At 46.0% G+C, this 15543-nt stretch overlaps 1 protein-coding gene across 1 annotated transcript in view; it reads right to left on the bottom strand.

Moving 5' to 3' along the window:
• Window positions 1–15543, bottom strand: part of LRP2 (LDL receptor related protein 2) — a 449269-nt gene that overhangs the window by 196481 nt on the left and 237245 nt on the right. Inside the window, exon 36 of the mRNA XM_063932587.1 lies at window positions 9040–9149. Coding sequence (XP_063788657.1) covers window positions 9040–9149 — 110 coding nt within the window. The remainder of the gene's footprint in view (window positions 1–9039; window positions 9150–15543) is intronic.

Below are 15543 nucleotides of genomic sequence, written 5' to 3'. Positions count from 1 at the left end.
CTGCGAAGCCGGCTGTCCCACAGCTGTTACGTCATCCACCCTTTTATGTAAGGAGTTGACACTGTCGGTTAATACCTTTTACCTCTCTATCCACTCTGGTGTCGGCCCCACAGGGGGCGACATCACATATATCGGCCTCTGTTCCGTCACCATATAAGCCTCCTCATTCAACATGTCGACACAGCCGTACCGACACACCGCAGACACACAGGGAATGCTCTAAACGAGGACAGGACCCACAAAAGCCCTTTTGGGGGGACAGAGTGAGAGTATGCCAGCACACACCAGAGCGCTATATACTGCAGGGACTAACTGAGTTATGTCCCCTATAGCTTTATATCTATATATATAATGTATACTGCGCCTAAATTTAGTGCCCCCTCTCTCTTTTTTTAACCCTTGTAGACTGCAGGGGAGAGCCAGGGAGCTTCCCTCCAACGGAGCTGTGAGGGAAAATGGCGCCAGTGTGCTGAGGAGATAGGCTCCGCCCCTTTTTCGCGGCCTATTCTCCCGTTTTTTATGGACTTCTGGCAGGGGTATTTACCTCATATATAGCCCCTGGGGCTATATATTGAGGTATTTTTGCCAGCCAAGGTGTTTTTATTGCTGCCTCAGGGCGCCCCCCCCCAGCGCCCTGCACCCTCAGTGACCGGAGTATGAAGTGTGTGAGAGGAGCAATGGCGCACAGCTGCAGTGCTGTGCGCTACCTTGGTGAAGACTGATGTCTTCTGCCGCCGATTTTCCGGACCATCTTCTTGCTTCTGGCTCTGTAAGGGGGACGGCGGCGCGGCTCCGGGACCGAACATCAAGGCTGGGCCTGCGGTCGATCCCTCTGGAGCTAATGGTGTCCAGTAGCCTAAGAAGCCCAATCCGGCTGCAAGCAGGCGAGTTCGCTTCTTCTCCCCTTAGTCCCTCGCTGCAGTGAGCCTGTTGCCAGCAGGTCTCACTGAAAAGAACAAATTCTAAGACTATAACTTTCTAAGAGCTCAGGAGAGCCCCTAGTGTGCATCCAACCTCGGCCGGGCACGAAATCTAACTGAGGCTTGGAGGAGGGTCATAGTGGGAGGAGCCAGTGCACACCAGGTAGTCTAAGATCTTTCTAGAGTGCCCAGCCTCCTTCGGAGCCCGCTATTCCCCATGGTCCTTACGGAGTTCCCAGCATCCACTAGGACGTTAGAGAAAATGACAGTTATAAGCTGACTGGCTGGTGCATTATCACCTTCCACTTATCACTGCTTTATCACTGCTTTATCACTTCTCCAGGCTTAATACATCCGCCCAGAGCCGGCCATAGGCATAGGCAAACTAGGCAATTGCCTAGGGCATTTGATATGCCTAGGGGCATCAGCAGCTTCTGCTGATTAAAATGATATGCAGCATGCCTATATATTGTGTGAGACTGTGGCTGTATCACACAATATATAGGCATGCTGCATATCATTTTAATCAGCAGAAGCTGCTTGTGCTTCCTAGCCACATAGCAATGCAAATAAGATGCATTTTCATAAAAAAAAGGTGCCCGACTTTAGCATTGAGGCAAGATTTATGAGGACACATCTGTATCCAAGCAGAGGCAGAGGTCACATTGTTAGTGGCAGTGTGAGTGCTGCGTGCATGTGAGTGGGTTGGTTGTGCAGTAGTGTTCGGAATATGTGTAAGGAGCATTATGTGTGTCATGTAAAAATGCATTAATAATGTGCAACATATGTGTAAGGGGCACTATGTGTGTCATTATGTGTATAAGGGCATTAATAATGTGTGGCATATGTGTAACAGGGTACTACTGTATGTGTGTCATTATGTGTATAGGGGCACTAGTAATGTGCAGCAAATGTGTAGGGGGCACTATGTGTGTCATTATGTGTATAAGGGCATTAATAATGTGCGGCATATATGTTGTGTAAAAGGGCATTAATAAAGGTTGTCATAATGTGTAAGGTGCATTATGTTTATAAGGACATTAATGTGTCTCATATATGTAAGGGGCATTACTGTGTGGAATTGTGTATAAATGCATTACTAATTTGTGGCATTATGTGTATAAGGTGCTCTACTATGTGGCGTTGCGCATAGAAAGGGCACTACTGTGTCGTCTAATATGAATAAAGAGCAATAGGGTGTGGTGTAATGTGAATAAGGAGCAATTCAGTGTGATGTAATGTGAATAAGGGGCTCTACTGTGAGGAGTAACGTTTATAAGGTAAAGTGATACTACTGTGGGATGTAATATGAAAAAATAAGAATTTACTTACCGATAATTCTATTTCTCGGAGTCCGTAGTGGATGCTGGGGTTCCTGAAAGGACCATGGGGAATAGCGGCTCCGCAGGAGACAGGGCACAAAAAAGTAAAGCTTTTACCAGATCAGGTGGTGTGCACTGGCTCCTCCCCCTATGACCCTCCTCCAGACTCCAGTTAGGTACTGTGCCCGGACGAGCGTACACAATAAGGGAGGCAATTTGAATCCCGGGTAAGACTCATACCAGCCACACCAATCACACCGTACAACTTGTGATCTAAACCCAGTTAACAGTATGATAACAGAAAGAGCCTCTTAAAGATGGCTCCTTAACAATATAACCCGAATTTGTTAACAATAACTATGTACAGTATTGCAGATAATCCGCACTTGGGATGGGCGCCCAGCATCCACTACGGACTCCGAGAAATAGAATTATCGGTAAGTAAATTCTTATTTTCTCTATCGTCCTAAGTGGATGCTGGGGTTCCTGAAAGGACCATGGGGATTATACCAAAGCTCCCAAACGGGCGGGAGAGTGCGGATGACTCTGCAGCACCGAATGAGAGAATTCCAAGTCCTCTTTTGCCAGGGTATCAAATTTGTAGAATTTTACAAACGTGTTTTCCCCCGACCACGTAGCTGCTCGGCAGAATTGTAATGCCGAGACCCCTCGGGCAGCCGCCCAAGATGAGCCCACCTTCCTTGTGGAATGGGCCTTAACTTGAAATGTATATTTTTAAGGCTCTGACAACGTCCAACAACTTGGAGTCCTCCAAGTCGCCAGTGGCCGCAGGCACCACAATAGGTTGGTTCAGGTGAAACGCTGATACCACCTTAGGGAGAAAATGCGGACGAGTCCTCAGTTCTGCCCTATCCGAATGGAAGATTAGATAAGGGCTTTTATAAGATAAAGCCGCCAATTCAGATACTCTCCTGGCGGAAGCCAGGGCCAGTAACATAGTCACTTTCCATGTGAGATATTTAAAATCCACCTTTTTCAATGGTTCAAACCAATGGATTTGAGGAAATCTAAAACTACATTTAGATCCCACGGTGCCACCGGAGGCACCACAGGAGGCTGTATATGCAGTACTCCTTTAACAAAAGTCTGTACCTCAGGAACTGAGGCCAATTCTTTTTGGAAGAATATTGACAGGGCCGAAATTTGAACCTTAATAGATCTCAATTTGAGACCCATAGACAATCCTGATTGTAGGAAATGTAGGAAACGACCCAGTTGAAATTCCTCCGTCGGAACACTCCGATCCTCGCACCACGCGACATATTTTCGCCAAATGCGGTGATAATGTTTCGCGGTGACTTCCTTCCTTGCCTTAATCAAGGTAGGAATGACTTCTTCTGGAATGCCTTTCCCTTTTAGGATCTGGCGTTCAACCGCCATGCCGTCAAACGCAGCCGCGGTAAGTCTTGAAAGAGACAGGGACCCTGTTGTAGCAGGTCCCTTCTCAGAAGTAGAGGGCACGGGTCGTCCGTGACCAACTCTTGAAGTTCCGGGTACCAAGTCCTTCTTGGCCAATCCGGAGCCACTAGTATTGTTCTTACTCCTCCTCACCGTATAATCTTCAATACCTTTGGTATGAGAGGCAGAGGAGGAAACACATATACTGATTTGTACACCCAAGGTGTTACCAGTGCGTCCACAGCTATTGCCTGTGGATCTCTTGACCTGGCGCAATACTTGTCCAGTTTCTTGTTGAGGCGAGACGCCATCATGTCTACCATTGGTCTTTCCCAACAGTTTATTAGCATGTGGAAGACTTCTGGATGAAGACCCCCCTCTCCCGGGTGAATATCGTGTCTGCTGAGGAAGTCTGCTTCCCAGTTGTCCACGCCCGGGAAGAACACTGCTGACAGTGCTATTACGTGATTCTCCGCCCAGCGAAGAATCTTGGCAGCTTCTGCCATTGCACTCCTGCTTCTTGTGCCGCCCTGTCTGTTTACATGGGCGACCGCCGTGATGTTGTCCGACTGAATCAACACCGGTTTTCCTTGCAGGAGTGGTTCCGCCTGGCTTAGAGCATTTTAGATTGCTCTTAGTACCAGAATGTTTATGTGAAGAGACTTTTCCAGGTTCGTCCATACCCCCTGGAAGTTTCTTCCTTGTGTGACTGCTCCCCAACCTCTCAGGCTGGCGTCCGTGGTCACCAGGATCAAATCCTGTATGCCGAATCTGCGGCCCTCCAATAGATGAGCCTTTTGCAACCACCACAGAAGATATACCCTTGTCCTTGGCGACAGGGTTATTCGCAGGTGCATCTGAGGATGCGACCCTGACCATTTGTCCAACAGATCCCTTTGGAAAATTCTTGCATGGAATCTGCCGAATGGAATTGCTTCGTAAAAAGCCACCATTTTTCCCAGGACTCTTGTGCATTGATGTACAGACACCTTTCCTGGTTTTAGGAGGTTCCTGACAGGTCGGATAACTCCTTGGCTTTTTCCTCGGGAAGAAAAACCTTTTTCTGAACCGTGTCCAGAATCATCCCTAGGAACAGCAGACGTATCGTCGGAAAACAGCTGCGATTCTTGGAATATTTAGAATCCAGTCGTGCCGTCGAAGAACTACTTTAGATAGTGCTCTTCCGACCTCCAACTGTTCTCTGGAACTTGCCCTTTTTAGGTCGTGCAAGTAAGGGATAATTTAGATGCCTTTTTTCTTTGAAGAAACATCTTTTCGGCCATTACCTTGGTAAAAAGGCCCGGGGTGCCGTGGATAATTCAAACGGCATCGTCTGAAACTGATATTGACAGTTCTGTACCACGAACCAGAGGTACCCTTGATGAGAAGGACAAAATTTGGACATGGAGGTAATCCTTGATGTCCAGGGACATTCCGGTTCGCTATCACTGCTCTGAGTGACTTTATCTCGATTTGAACCTTTTATGTAAGTGTTCAAAACATTTTAGATTTAGACTATGTGTCACCAAGCCGTCTGGCTTCAGTACCACAATATAGTGTGGAAAAATAATACCCTTTTCCTTGTCGTAGGAGGGGTACTTTGATTATCACCTGCTGGATATACAGCTTGTGAATTGTTTCCAATGCTGCCTCCCTGTCGGAGGGAGCCGTTGGTAAAGCAGACTTCAGGAACCTGCGAGGAGAAGATGTCTCGACTCTCCAATCTTTACCCCTGGGATAATACTCGTACGATCTAGGGGTCAACTTGCGAGTGATCCCACTGCGCCCTGAGACTCTTGAGACTACCCCCCCACCTTGAGTCCGCTTGCACGGCCCCAGCGTCATGCTGAGGACTTGGCAGACGCGGTGGAGGGCTTCTTTTCCTGGGAAAGGGCTGCCTGCTGCAGTCTACTTCCCTTACCTCTATGTCTGGGCAGATATGACTGGCCTTTTGCCTGCATGCCCTCATGGGAAAGGAAAGATTGAGGCTGAAAAGACGGTGTCTTTTTTAGCTGAGATGTAACTTGGGGTAAAAAAGGTTGGATTTCCCAGCTGTTGCTGTGGTCCCCAGGTCCGATGGACCGACCCCCAAATAACTCCTTCCCTTTATACAGCAATACTTCCATCTGCCGTATGGGATCTGTATCACCTGACCACTGTCGTGTCCCTGACATCTTCTGGGAGATATGGACAACGCACTTATCTTGATGCCAGAGAGCAAATATCCCTCTGTGCATCTCACATACATATATATAGAATGCATCCTATTAAATGCTCTACATGAATAAAATATTTTCAGTCAGGGAATCCGACCAAGCCAACCCAGCACTGCATCTCCAGGCTGATGGTGATCGCTGGTCGCAGTATAACCACCGTATGTGTGTATATACTTTTTAGGATATTTTTCCAGCTTCCTATCAGCTGGCTCCTTGAGGGCGGCCGTATCTGGAGACGGTAACGCCACTTGATAAGCGTGTGAGCGCCTTATCACCCTAAGGGGTGTTTCCCAACGTACCCTAATTTCTGGCGGGAAAGGGTATAACGCCAATATTTGCTATCGGGGTAACCCTACGCATCATCACACACTTCATTTTATTTTATCTGATTCAGGAAAAACTACAGGTAGTTTTTTCACTCCCACATAATACCCTTTCTTGTGGTACTTGTAGTATCAGAAACACGTAACACCTCCTTCATTGCCCTTAACGTGTGGCCCTAATGAGAAATACGTTTGTTTATTCACCGTCGACACTGTATTCAGTGTCCGTGTCTGTGTCTGTGTCGACCGACTGAGGTAAATGGGCGTTTTTAAAACCCCTGACGGTGTTTCTGAGACGCCTGGACCGGTCCTAATAGATTGTCGGCCGTCTCATGTCGTCAACCGACCTTGCAGCGTGTTGACATTCTCACGTAATTCTCTAAATAAGCCATCCATTCCGGTGTCGACTCCCTAGAGAGTGACATCACCATTACAGGCAATTTCTCCGCCTCCTCACCAACATCGTCCTCATACATGTCGACACACACGTACCGACACACAGCACACACACCGGGAATGCTCTGACAGAGGACAGGACCCACTAGCCCTTTGGGGAGACAGAGGGAGAGTCTGCCAGCACACACCAAAAACGCTATAATTATATAGGGACAACCTTATATAAGTGTTTCTCCCTTATAGCATCTTTTATATATATACAATATCGCCAAAATCAGTGCCCCCCCTCTCTGTTTTAACCCTGTTTCTGTAGTGCAGTGCAGGGGAGAGCCTGGGAGCCTTCTCTCCAGCTTTTCTGTGAGAGAAAATGGCGCTGTGTGCTGAGGAGATAGGCCCCGCCCCTTTTTCGGCGGGCTCGTCTCCCGCTATTTTTGAAGTTAGGCAGGGGTTAAATATCTCCATATAGCCTCTGTGGGCTATATGTGAGGTATTTTTTGCCTCTAATAAGGTTTTTATTTGCCTCTCAGAGCGCCCCCCCCAGCGCTCTGCACCCTCAGTGACTGTTGTGTGAAGTGTGCTGAGAGGAAAATGGCGCACAGCTGCAGTGCTGTGCGCTACCTTTATGAAGACTCAGGAGTCTTCAGCCGCCGATTTTGGACCTCTTCTCTCTTCAGCGTCTGCAAGGGGGCCGGCGGCGCGGCTCCGGTGACCATCCAGGCTGTACCTGTGATCGTCCCTCTGGAGCTAGTGTCCAGTAGCCAAGCAGCAAATCCACTCTGCACGCAGGTGAGTTCACTACTTCTCCCCTAAGTCCCTCGTTGCAGTGATCCTGTTGCCAGCAGGACTCACTGTAAAGTAAAAAACCTAAGCTAAACTTTCTCTAAGCAGCTCTTTAGGAGAGCCACCTAGATTGCACCCTTCTCGTTCGGGCACAAAATCTAACTGGAGTCTGGAGGAGGGTCATAGGGGGAGGAGCCAGTGCACACCACCTGATCTGGTAAAAGCTTTACTTTTTTGTGCCCTGTCTCCTGCGGAGCCGCTATTCCCCATGGTCCTTTCAGGAACCCCAGCATCCACTTAGGACGATAGAGAAATGGACAGTATCGCATGATCAAATGTGAATAAAGTTGCAGTACTGTGTGGCGTAATTGGAATTGGGGTTACTATTGTGTGGCCATGCCCCTTGCCAGCAAAAACAAACCCCTTTTTGGGCTGTGTGCCAAATGTGCGAACTGTTTCTATTTAAAATATAGGGGGTACAGACACCAAAATAAGGACTGCTATGGGTGAGGGGTGATGGTGCTGGGAAAGAGGTGCAAGGTCAGAGGCGGAACCAGCGGTGGTGCTAGGGGGCACCAGCCAAAATCTTGCCTAGGGCATCATATTGGTTAGGGCCGGCTCTGCATCCGCCCCAAACTGTTTATAACTATCATGTTCTAAAGCCCAGAGAGAAACTTGCTTTACATGCATTACTAGTATACTGGCATATTGGATTCGACATATTACTGCCCCTGTTGCGCTTGCCGACATTCTAATTGCCAGAACAATGCAAGGATTCTGAAGAGAAAGTACAGCCACTATCTGGCAGCAACATATATTGAATAAAAGGCTGAGCACAATGGAGTATTAATTTTGAGTGCAGGGCCAAAGGGTCCAGAGGGCCCTGCTCTACACATCCTGCAACAGGTAATATAGTCAGATGGCTCTGCACGGGAGCTACTGTAGAAAAGACTCTGGCACTGTGCCAGTCTTTGCTTTACACATGCACCAAATATATCACTGGAGACATGACACCAGCTCTTAAAATGCATCTGGCTATGCACTACTGAGATGAATAATATACACAAGATAACTAATGGGTTTAAATGTTATAAAATAAGTCCACCCGCTGTCTTTCCCCAGGTTGCCATGTTAGGAAGGCTATGCAGAGAGTGACTGACAGTTTTTTAGGCCTGCTATGCAGAATGCAGTGTAGGGATTTGTGGATTCCTATACAAAGGTAGGGACAGTGATGTCGCTCAAATGACTGTGGTGTCAGCTTTTTGACCAGTACTGACTCCCATCAGTACACTGTTGTAAAGATGTGGCAGTTTCCTGTAAGGGAGTATGGATATGATACGTAAGTGAAATGTCAAATACTGCATATGCTGAACAATGTATTTTGCAATGTAGTTTCAGGATTCATATCTGAAACTTCTGATTTTAGGGCTGTAATGGTCCTTGGCGAAATGCAGTATTAGGGATGCACACCTTGATAGTACCTAATCTATTTATTTATTCTATGCAAAGTAGACAAACAATGTGCACATATACAGTACAATGTATATTGAATGCTAAAGCAAGATCCTCTGGGGGAGTTGTGCTAAGCCTTGGAGAGGGATAAAGTGGAGAGAGATAAAGTACCAACCAATGCCCCTCTGTGTTAATATTATACAAAGAATACCCTTTAACTGGGTCAACAGCTATTCCAAGAGGTCTTCCTGCACCCTGTGGGGTTCCATCATTCGTAATAACAGTCTTCCTGTACTTTACTTCTCCATGCAGCTTTAAAACCTTAAATGATACAAATACAAAGTATTCAACCTGCACTGAATAAGCACCAACAAATATATACAGTATCTCAGCAAATGACAAAAAAAATGTAATTACAGTACATAGGGCCTAATTCAAGGTTGATCACAAAAGCAAAATCTTCCTCTAATGGGCAAAACCATGGCCCTCATTCCGAGTTGATCGCTTGCTAGCTACTTTTAGCAGCCGTACAAACGCATTGTCGCCGCCCACGGGGGAGTGTATTTTCGCTTTGCAAGTGTGCGATCGCACGTGCAGCCGAGCGGTACAAACACATTTTGTGCAAAAGACCAGCCCTGTAATTACTTATCCTGTGCGATGATTCTAACGACGGAGGCCCTGCAAACACCTGGTCACGCCTGCGTTTTTCCTACCACTCCCTGAAAACGGTCAGTTGACACCCAGAAACGCCCTCTTTCTGTTAATCTCCTTGCGTTCGGCTGTGAACGATGCTATTAGTACTCGTACGTCGCGCGTGCGCATTGCGGTGCATACGCATGCGCAGATTAGCTGTTCTTTTAACTGATCGCTATGCAGCGAACAACGGCAGCTAGCGATCAACTCGGAATGACCCTCCATGTGCAGTGCAGGTGAGGCAGATGTAACATGTGCAGAGAGAGTTACATTTGGGTGAGGTGTGTTCAAACTGAAATCTAAATTGCAGTGTAAAAATAAAAAGCAGCCTGTATTTACCACGCACAGAAACAAAATAACCCACCAAATCTATCTCTCCCTGCACCTGTTATATCTGCCCCCCCTGCAGTGCACATGGTTTTGCCCTTTAGAGGAAGATTTTGCTTTTGCAATCAACCTTGAATTCGGCCCATAGTGAGTAATGGGAGAGCCATCTAAGGGTAGGCTGCTCTCCAGCTAGTGTTAAGGTAGTGTCGCAAACATTACTGGACAACGTTTCCAGCTAAAAAAGTGCACCTTTTGCAATAGCGGGGTCCTGATGATAGATGAAAGCATCTCCATTGTTAGGTAATACAAACACCATTAAATCCCAGGTGACACTGCCCTATCAGTGTGCACTATTCCAATTTAGAACAATGTGCCTGCATCTAATTCGCAATGCACATGTGCCGCCATGGTCTAACGTCGGTAATGGACAGGCATGACCTTTTGCAGGTGGCAACTGGTTCAACAATTCAAAAGCAGGTGCGTTGCGACCATTTTCGTGGGCTGCGACTGCGATTCTGTGTGCAGAAAATATGGCACCAGCGTCTTAGTTCCCACGGCCATGCTGGATGACCATATGGCTACTCAGATCTGCAACCGAAGCTGCGTCTTTGTCTGCAGCGGCTGCAATTAGCAAAACTGTCTGCGGGCGTCTCACTACAAATCGCGGCACTGCAGCATGTGCATGTTTTCACACAACCACTGCAGTATCTGGTTGATAAATCTACAGCAAAAAGATAGTCAATAGGCTGACTTCAAATGGTCAACATGCAAGAGGTCACCAGGGTGAAAAGGTCAACAGCTAAAGCGGTGCCGCAGGAGAGGGCCCCCGCAGATAGGATAAGTATTAGACTTCCTACTTTATTGTATTGTATAAATTGATTGTTTTTCTTCTTTTCTCTCTCCCCTTGTCCTTGATTGATTTAGCTATTTCTGTTCTGTAGCAATTTCTGTTCTGCTGTTAATATTTGTTTCTCTTCATAGCTAGGCCATAGTACAATATTGTATTGCATAGTTTGTGTTGCTTGTATTGCTCTTCAGTAGGTAATAGGGAGTTAGTGTCAATAAAATGGGTGGGTTCGTGATTGAGAATCTCACTCAGTGCATGTCGTGCAAGATGTATGCGCACCTGGTGCAACCAGCCCAGTGTGAATACATCTGCACGAGGTGTGTGCGAACGGTTGCAGGGGGGGACACCGGTAGATGAGGACAAACAGGTAGCGAGTTGGGTCATAGTTAGAAGGAAGAAAAAGCGGGGGTGGCACGACACCTCTGAACTACCGAACCCCAATAAATTTGCCCCGATTGGACGAAGATTTGGTGGACGGTAGTGAAGAAATGACGGAGCTGGAGGAGACTGTTCCCTCCAGAAACCGGAGGAGCGATCCCTCCAGCACTGATGGGATGAAAGATAGAGAGGTACCTAGTCAGATTGTGGTGGTAGGGGATTCTATTATCAGGAAAACAGGTAGGGCAATCAGGACCGCGATCGCCATACAGGCTGTTGTCTCCCGGGTGCTCGGGTACGGCACATCGTGGACCGAGTGGAAAGATTGTTGGGAGGGGCTGGGAATGACCCGGTGGTCTTGGTGCACGTTGGAACAAACGACAAAGTTAGTGGTAGGTGGGATGTCCTTAAGAAAGATTATAGGGACTTAGGCCATCTAAGGTAATATTCTCCAAAATATTACCTGTACCACGCACTAGCCCAGGGAGACAGAGGGAGATTAGGAAGGTAAATGTGTGGCTTAGAGACTGATGTAGGAAAGAAGGGTTTGTGTTCCTGGAACACTGGGTGGACTTCTCAGTCAGGCGCCATCTTTTTTGTTGCAATGGATTGCACCTGAATGAGGAGTGCTAGGTGCCTGGGGGGAGGGTTTAGCTAGAAACTATGGGTCATGCAGTGAGAACAGTAAGGATGGAGGTAGTGATCTGAATGGTGGTGGAGAAGGGGGAGGGGAAGAGCAGCCGGCAGGGTTATTAACAAGGGTACTGATGAGGAAATTACCAAGGGTTTTGCCAAAACTCTAACTAAAGACGACTACGGGTCATCAATACTGCATATAGAAAATGATGTCACTAGCACAAAGGGGAATACTTATCTTAATTGTATGTATGTAAACTCTAGAAGCCTTACAGGGAAAAAGGGGGAACTAGAAGTACTTGCAGCAAGCAAACAGTATGATATTATAGGCATTACTGAAACTTGGTGGGACGAATCTCACAATTGGACAGTCAATCTGGAGGGTTATACGCTGTTCAGGAGAGACAGATTAAATAAACGAGGTGGATGGGTATGTCTTTACGTAAAGCTGATTTTAAAGCCTGATAAAAGGGAAGATATTCACGAGGGGAATGTAAACACTGTTGAGACTTTATGGGTAGAAATTGCATGTGGGGAAAAGGGAACAAAAAAGATACTTATAGGGATTTGCTACAAGCCGCCTGGTATTAATGTGCCTGATAAGGAATTGTTACTGAAGCAAATAGAAAAGCGGCAGGATTAGGAGAGGTAATAGTGATGGGAGATTTTAACTATCCGGAGATTAATTAGTCAAATTACTCATGTGAAAATGCTAGGGGTAATAGGTTTTTAAATACACTAAATAATAACCACTTCAACTAATCAAGGAACCAACTAGGTACAATGCAACCTTAGATCTGGAATTGACTAACAATGGATTTGATATCAAATATTATAGTAGGGGAGACCATGGGAAACAGCGACCACAATTTGGCCACTTTCAATATCAGTTTTCATAAGCAGTCCTATATAGGCTCAACAAGGACTCTAAACTTTAGCAAAGCCAATTTTGATATGATGAGGGAAGCTCTAAGGGATATTGAATGGGAAATTCTGTTTCAAGGAAAAAATACTATGGAGAAATGGGATGTTTAAAAGCGCTGCTCGATAATTACACTCGTAAATTTATTCCCATGGGCAGCAAACAGAGGAGTAATAATTCCAAACCAATGTGGCTCAACAAAAAGATTAAAGAATTAATGGCCAAAAAGAGGCGAGCATTCAAAAAGTATAAAGCAGATGGGAGGGTGGAGTCATTCCAGTACTATAAGGATTGCAAAAATATATGCAAAAAAGGAATAAGAGCAGCTAAAGTAGAAACGGAAAAACTAATAGCAAAGGAAAATAGGATTTTGGTACTTACCAGGTAAATCCTTTTCTTTGAATCCATAGGGGGCACTGGAGTACTCTTGGGATATGGACGGGCGTAGCCGAACAAAGGCACTGAATATTTAAATTTAGGACTCTCCCCCCCCTCCATATCCCCGAGTACCTCAGTGTACTCTCTCAGTGTTTTTTACTGAGCGAACAGGAACTATATAGAGAGGTTGACAATGGAGAATACCTATAACATAACGGACAACCACAATGTTGACCCATAACCTTACTGTCAACTAAACAGTTGACACCATAACCATAACATAACGGACAACAACAATGTTGACCCATAACCTTACTGTCAACTAAACAGTTGACACCATAACCGATAGAACTTTATAATTTGAACCAATCGGTGAAAATGTGTTACCATAAGCTCCTCTGAGCTTAATATCAATCAAGTAAACTTGTTACCCTAAGCTCCCTTGAGCTTAAAACAACCCAGGTAAAACTGCTCTGGGTGGGCGTCCAGTGCCCCCTATGGATTCAAAGAAAAGGATTTACCTGGTAAGTACCAAAATCCTATTTTCTTTATCATCCACTAGGGGTCACTGGAGTACTCTTGGGACGTACCAAAGCTTCCCTCGTGGGCGGGAGAGCTGTTTGATACTTGTAACAGTAGGCAGCCCAAAGCTAGATGCTGATGGCGCCACCATTCATAACGTGTAAACGTGCACAAACGTGGTGCACTAAAGGCTATGTAGCCGCGTCGTAGACGCTCCACGACCCGCTGGGTCTGACATTCCCACAGAACCTGTGGGATGAGCTATTACTGACGTAGGCGATTGTAACTTAGCCTTAAAGTAAGCCTGACTTGTAGTCATTATTATTATCCCACTGGATAATGTCTGCTGAGAAACTGGCTAACCCCAGTTGGCAGAATCATAGAGAACAAACAACGTATTCATATCACGTACTGTAGACATTCGGGACATATATAAACGCGTAATGCGTGTACCACATTCAGAATTCTAGAATGTGCTGTCCACACAGGAACCACTATTGGTATATTGATGTGAAGAATACGAAAGCGGAATTCGTCCGAAGATCTGCTTTGTCATGAGAAAACTCAAATACGGTGGCTTGGAATACAAGGCACCCAAATATGAAAACAAAACCCTTGCCGAAGCCAAGGCTAGAAGAAAAATGTTTTCCAAAGTGAGAAACTTAATCCCCCTTTGTAAGGGTTCAAAATATGAAAACTGTAAGAAATCTGAACCCAACCTCAAGCCACCTGGCGCTGTAGGTGGGATAAATAGAGTCTGAACTTTGATTACACCTTGTAGAAAGATGTGTACAGACGCAATAGAGGCAAACGTCTTTGAAAATAAGTTTACCATACAGATACCTGCACCCTCAGTGCAGATAAACGCAGTTTTCCATCCCACCCCGTTTAACAGAATACGGGTAATTTGAAGGATGATGTCGGATACTTCCGAGGTTTACCACCTATGTAAGCACACGAAATTTTGTAATAATGAGCTGCCTAAAGCGGCTTCTAGCTCGTAACATGGTTGTATAACCGATACTGTAACGCTCTATTTCTTAAGAGGGCGGTCTGAACCCCGTCAACCGCAGCTGCGGTACCTAGGTAATAGGTACATTGTACTTATGGGTAAAGGAACGTTCCCTGATGCAACAGGTTGGACGTATTATGAGCGGCCCAAGATCGTGTGCCAGTATTCCTTGGAGATTCAAGAAGCAAGCTCTCGGAAACCCATGAAATATCACCAGTATGATTGTGACGAACTGTCTTATTATCCGTTTTGGCAACGGAGAGAGCAGCGGAAAATGGTGGAGCCAGATACACGATGCTGAATGACCACATGAATGTGAGAGACTCCACCGCCACTGCCCTTGTGATCTGTTGTTTTGTACACATACTGAGCTTTTGTAATTGTGGCGAGATGCCATCATGTATACCTGAGGGTAACCCCCTTCTGTGGACTCACATATGAAACACCTCTGGATTTAATGTCCAGTTTTCAGGATCCAAATTCTGACGGGTGAGATCATCTGTCTAACAGATGTCCAGTCACGGAATGATCTCTTGACATTTTCACATAATGGTGTTCTGAGCCATTGAGGATTTGAGTTACCTGCCGCATTGCCATGCGGCTTCTTGGTTCTCCCTGGTTGTTGTGTATGCAACTCCCGTTGCATAGTCTGACTGGCCTTGGTCAGACTGAAACCGAAACATGTAGTGCATTGTAAAATGCATGGAGTTCCAGGACTTTTATCGACAGCAATCTGTCGTGATTTTAGAACCTCTTTTTTTAAACTACAACTCCTGAACCTCTGCGACTGTCGTCCAGAGTATATACACCCTCGGCCCTCTGTGGGAAACGCGAGTGAAGGCCGGCGAACTTAAAGCGCTTTGAAACACATCATTATTTTAAACAGGCGAATACACCAATGTATCGCTAGTGTGCGTGTTTAGCACTAATTACTAGATGTGTAGTAGGTAAATGTCTTTGATTTACCGTATTTATAATCCTACTTAGGAATCGCTTTGAA

The sequence above is a fragment of the Pseudophryne corroboree genome, chromosome 7, assembly GCF_028390025.1.
Source record: "Pseudophryne corroboree isolate aPseCor3 chromosome 7, aPseCor3.hap2, whole genome shotgun sequence".
NCBI lineage: Eukaryota > Metazoa > Chordata > Amphibia > Anura > Myobatrachidae > Pseudophryne > Pseudophryne corroboree.
This window is presented reverse-complemented; position numbering and strand designations above follow the sequence as displayed.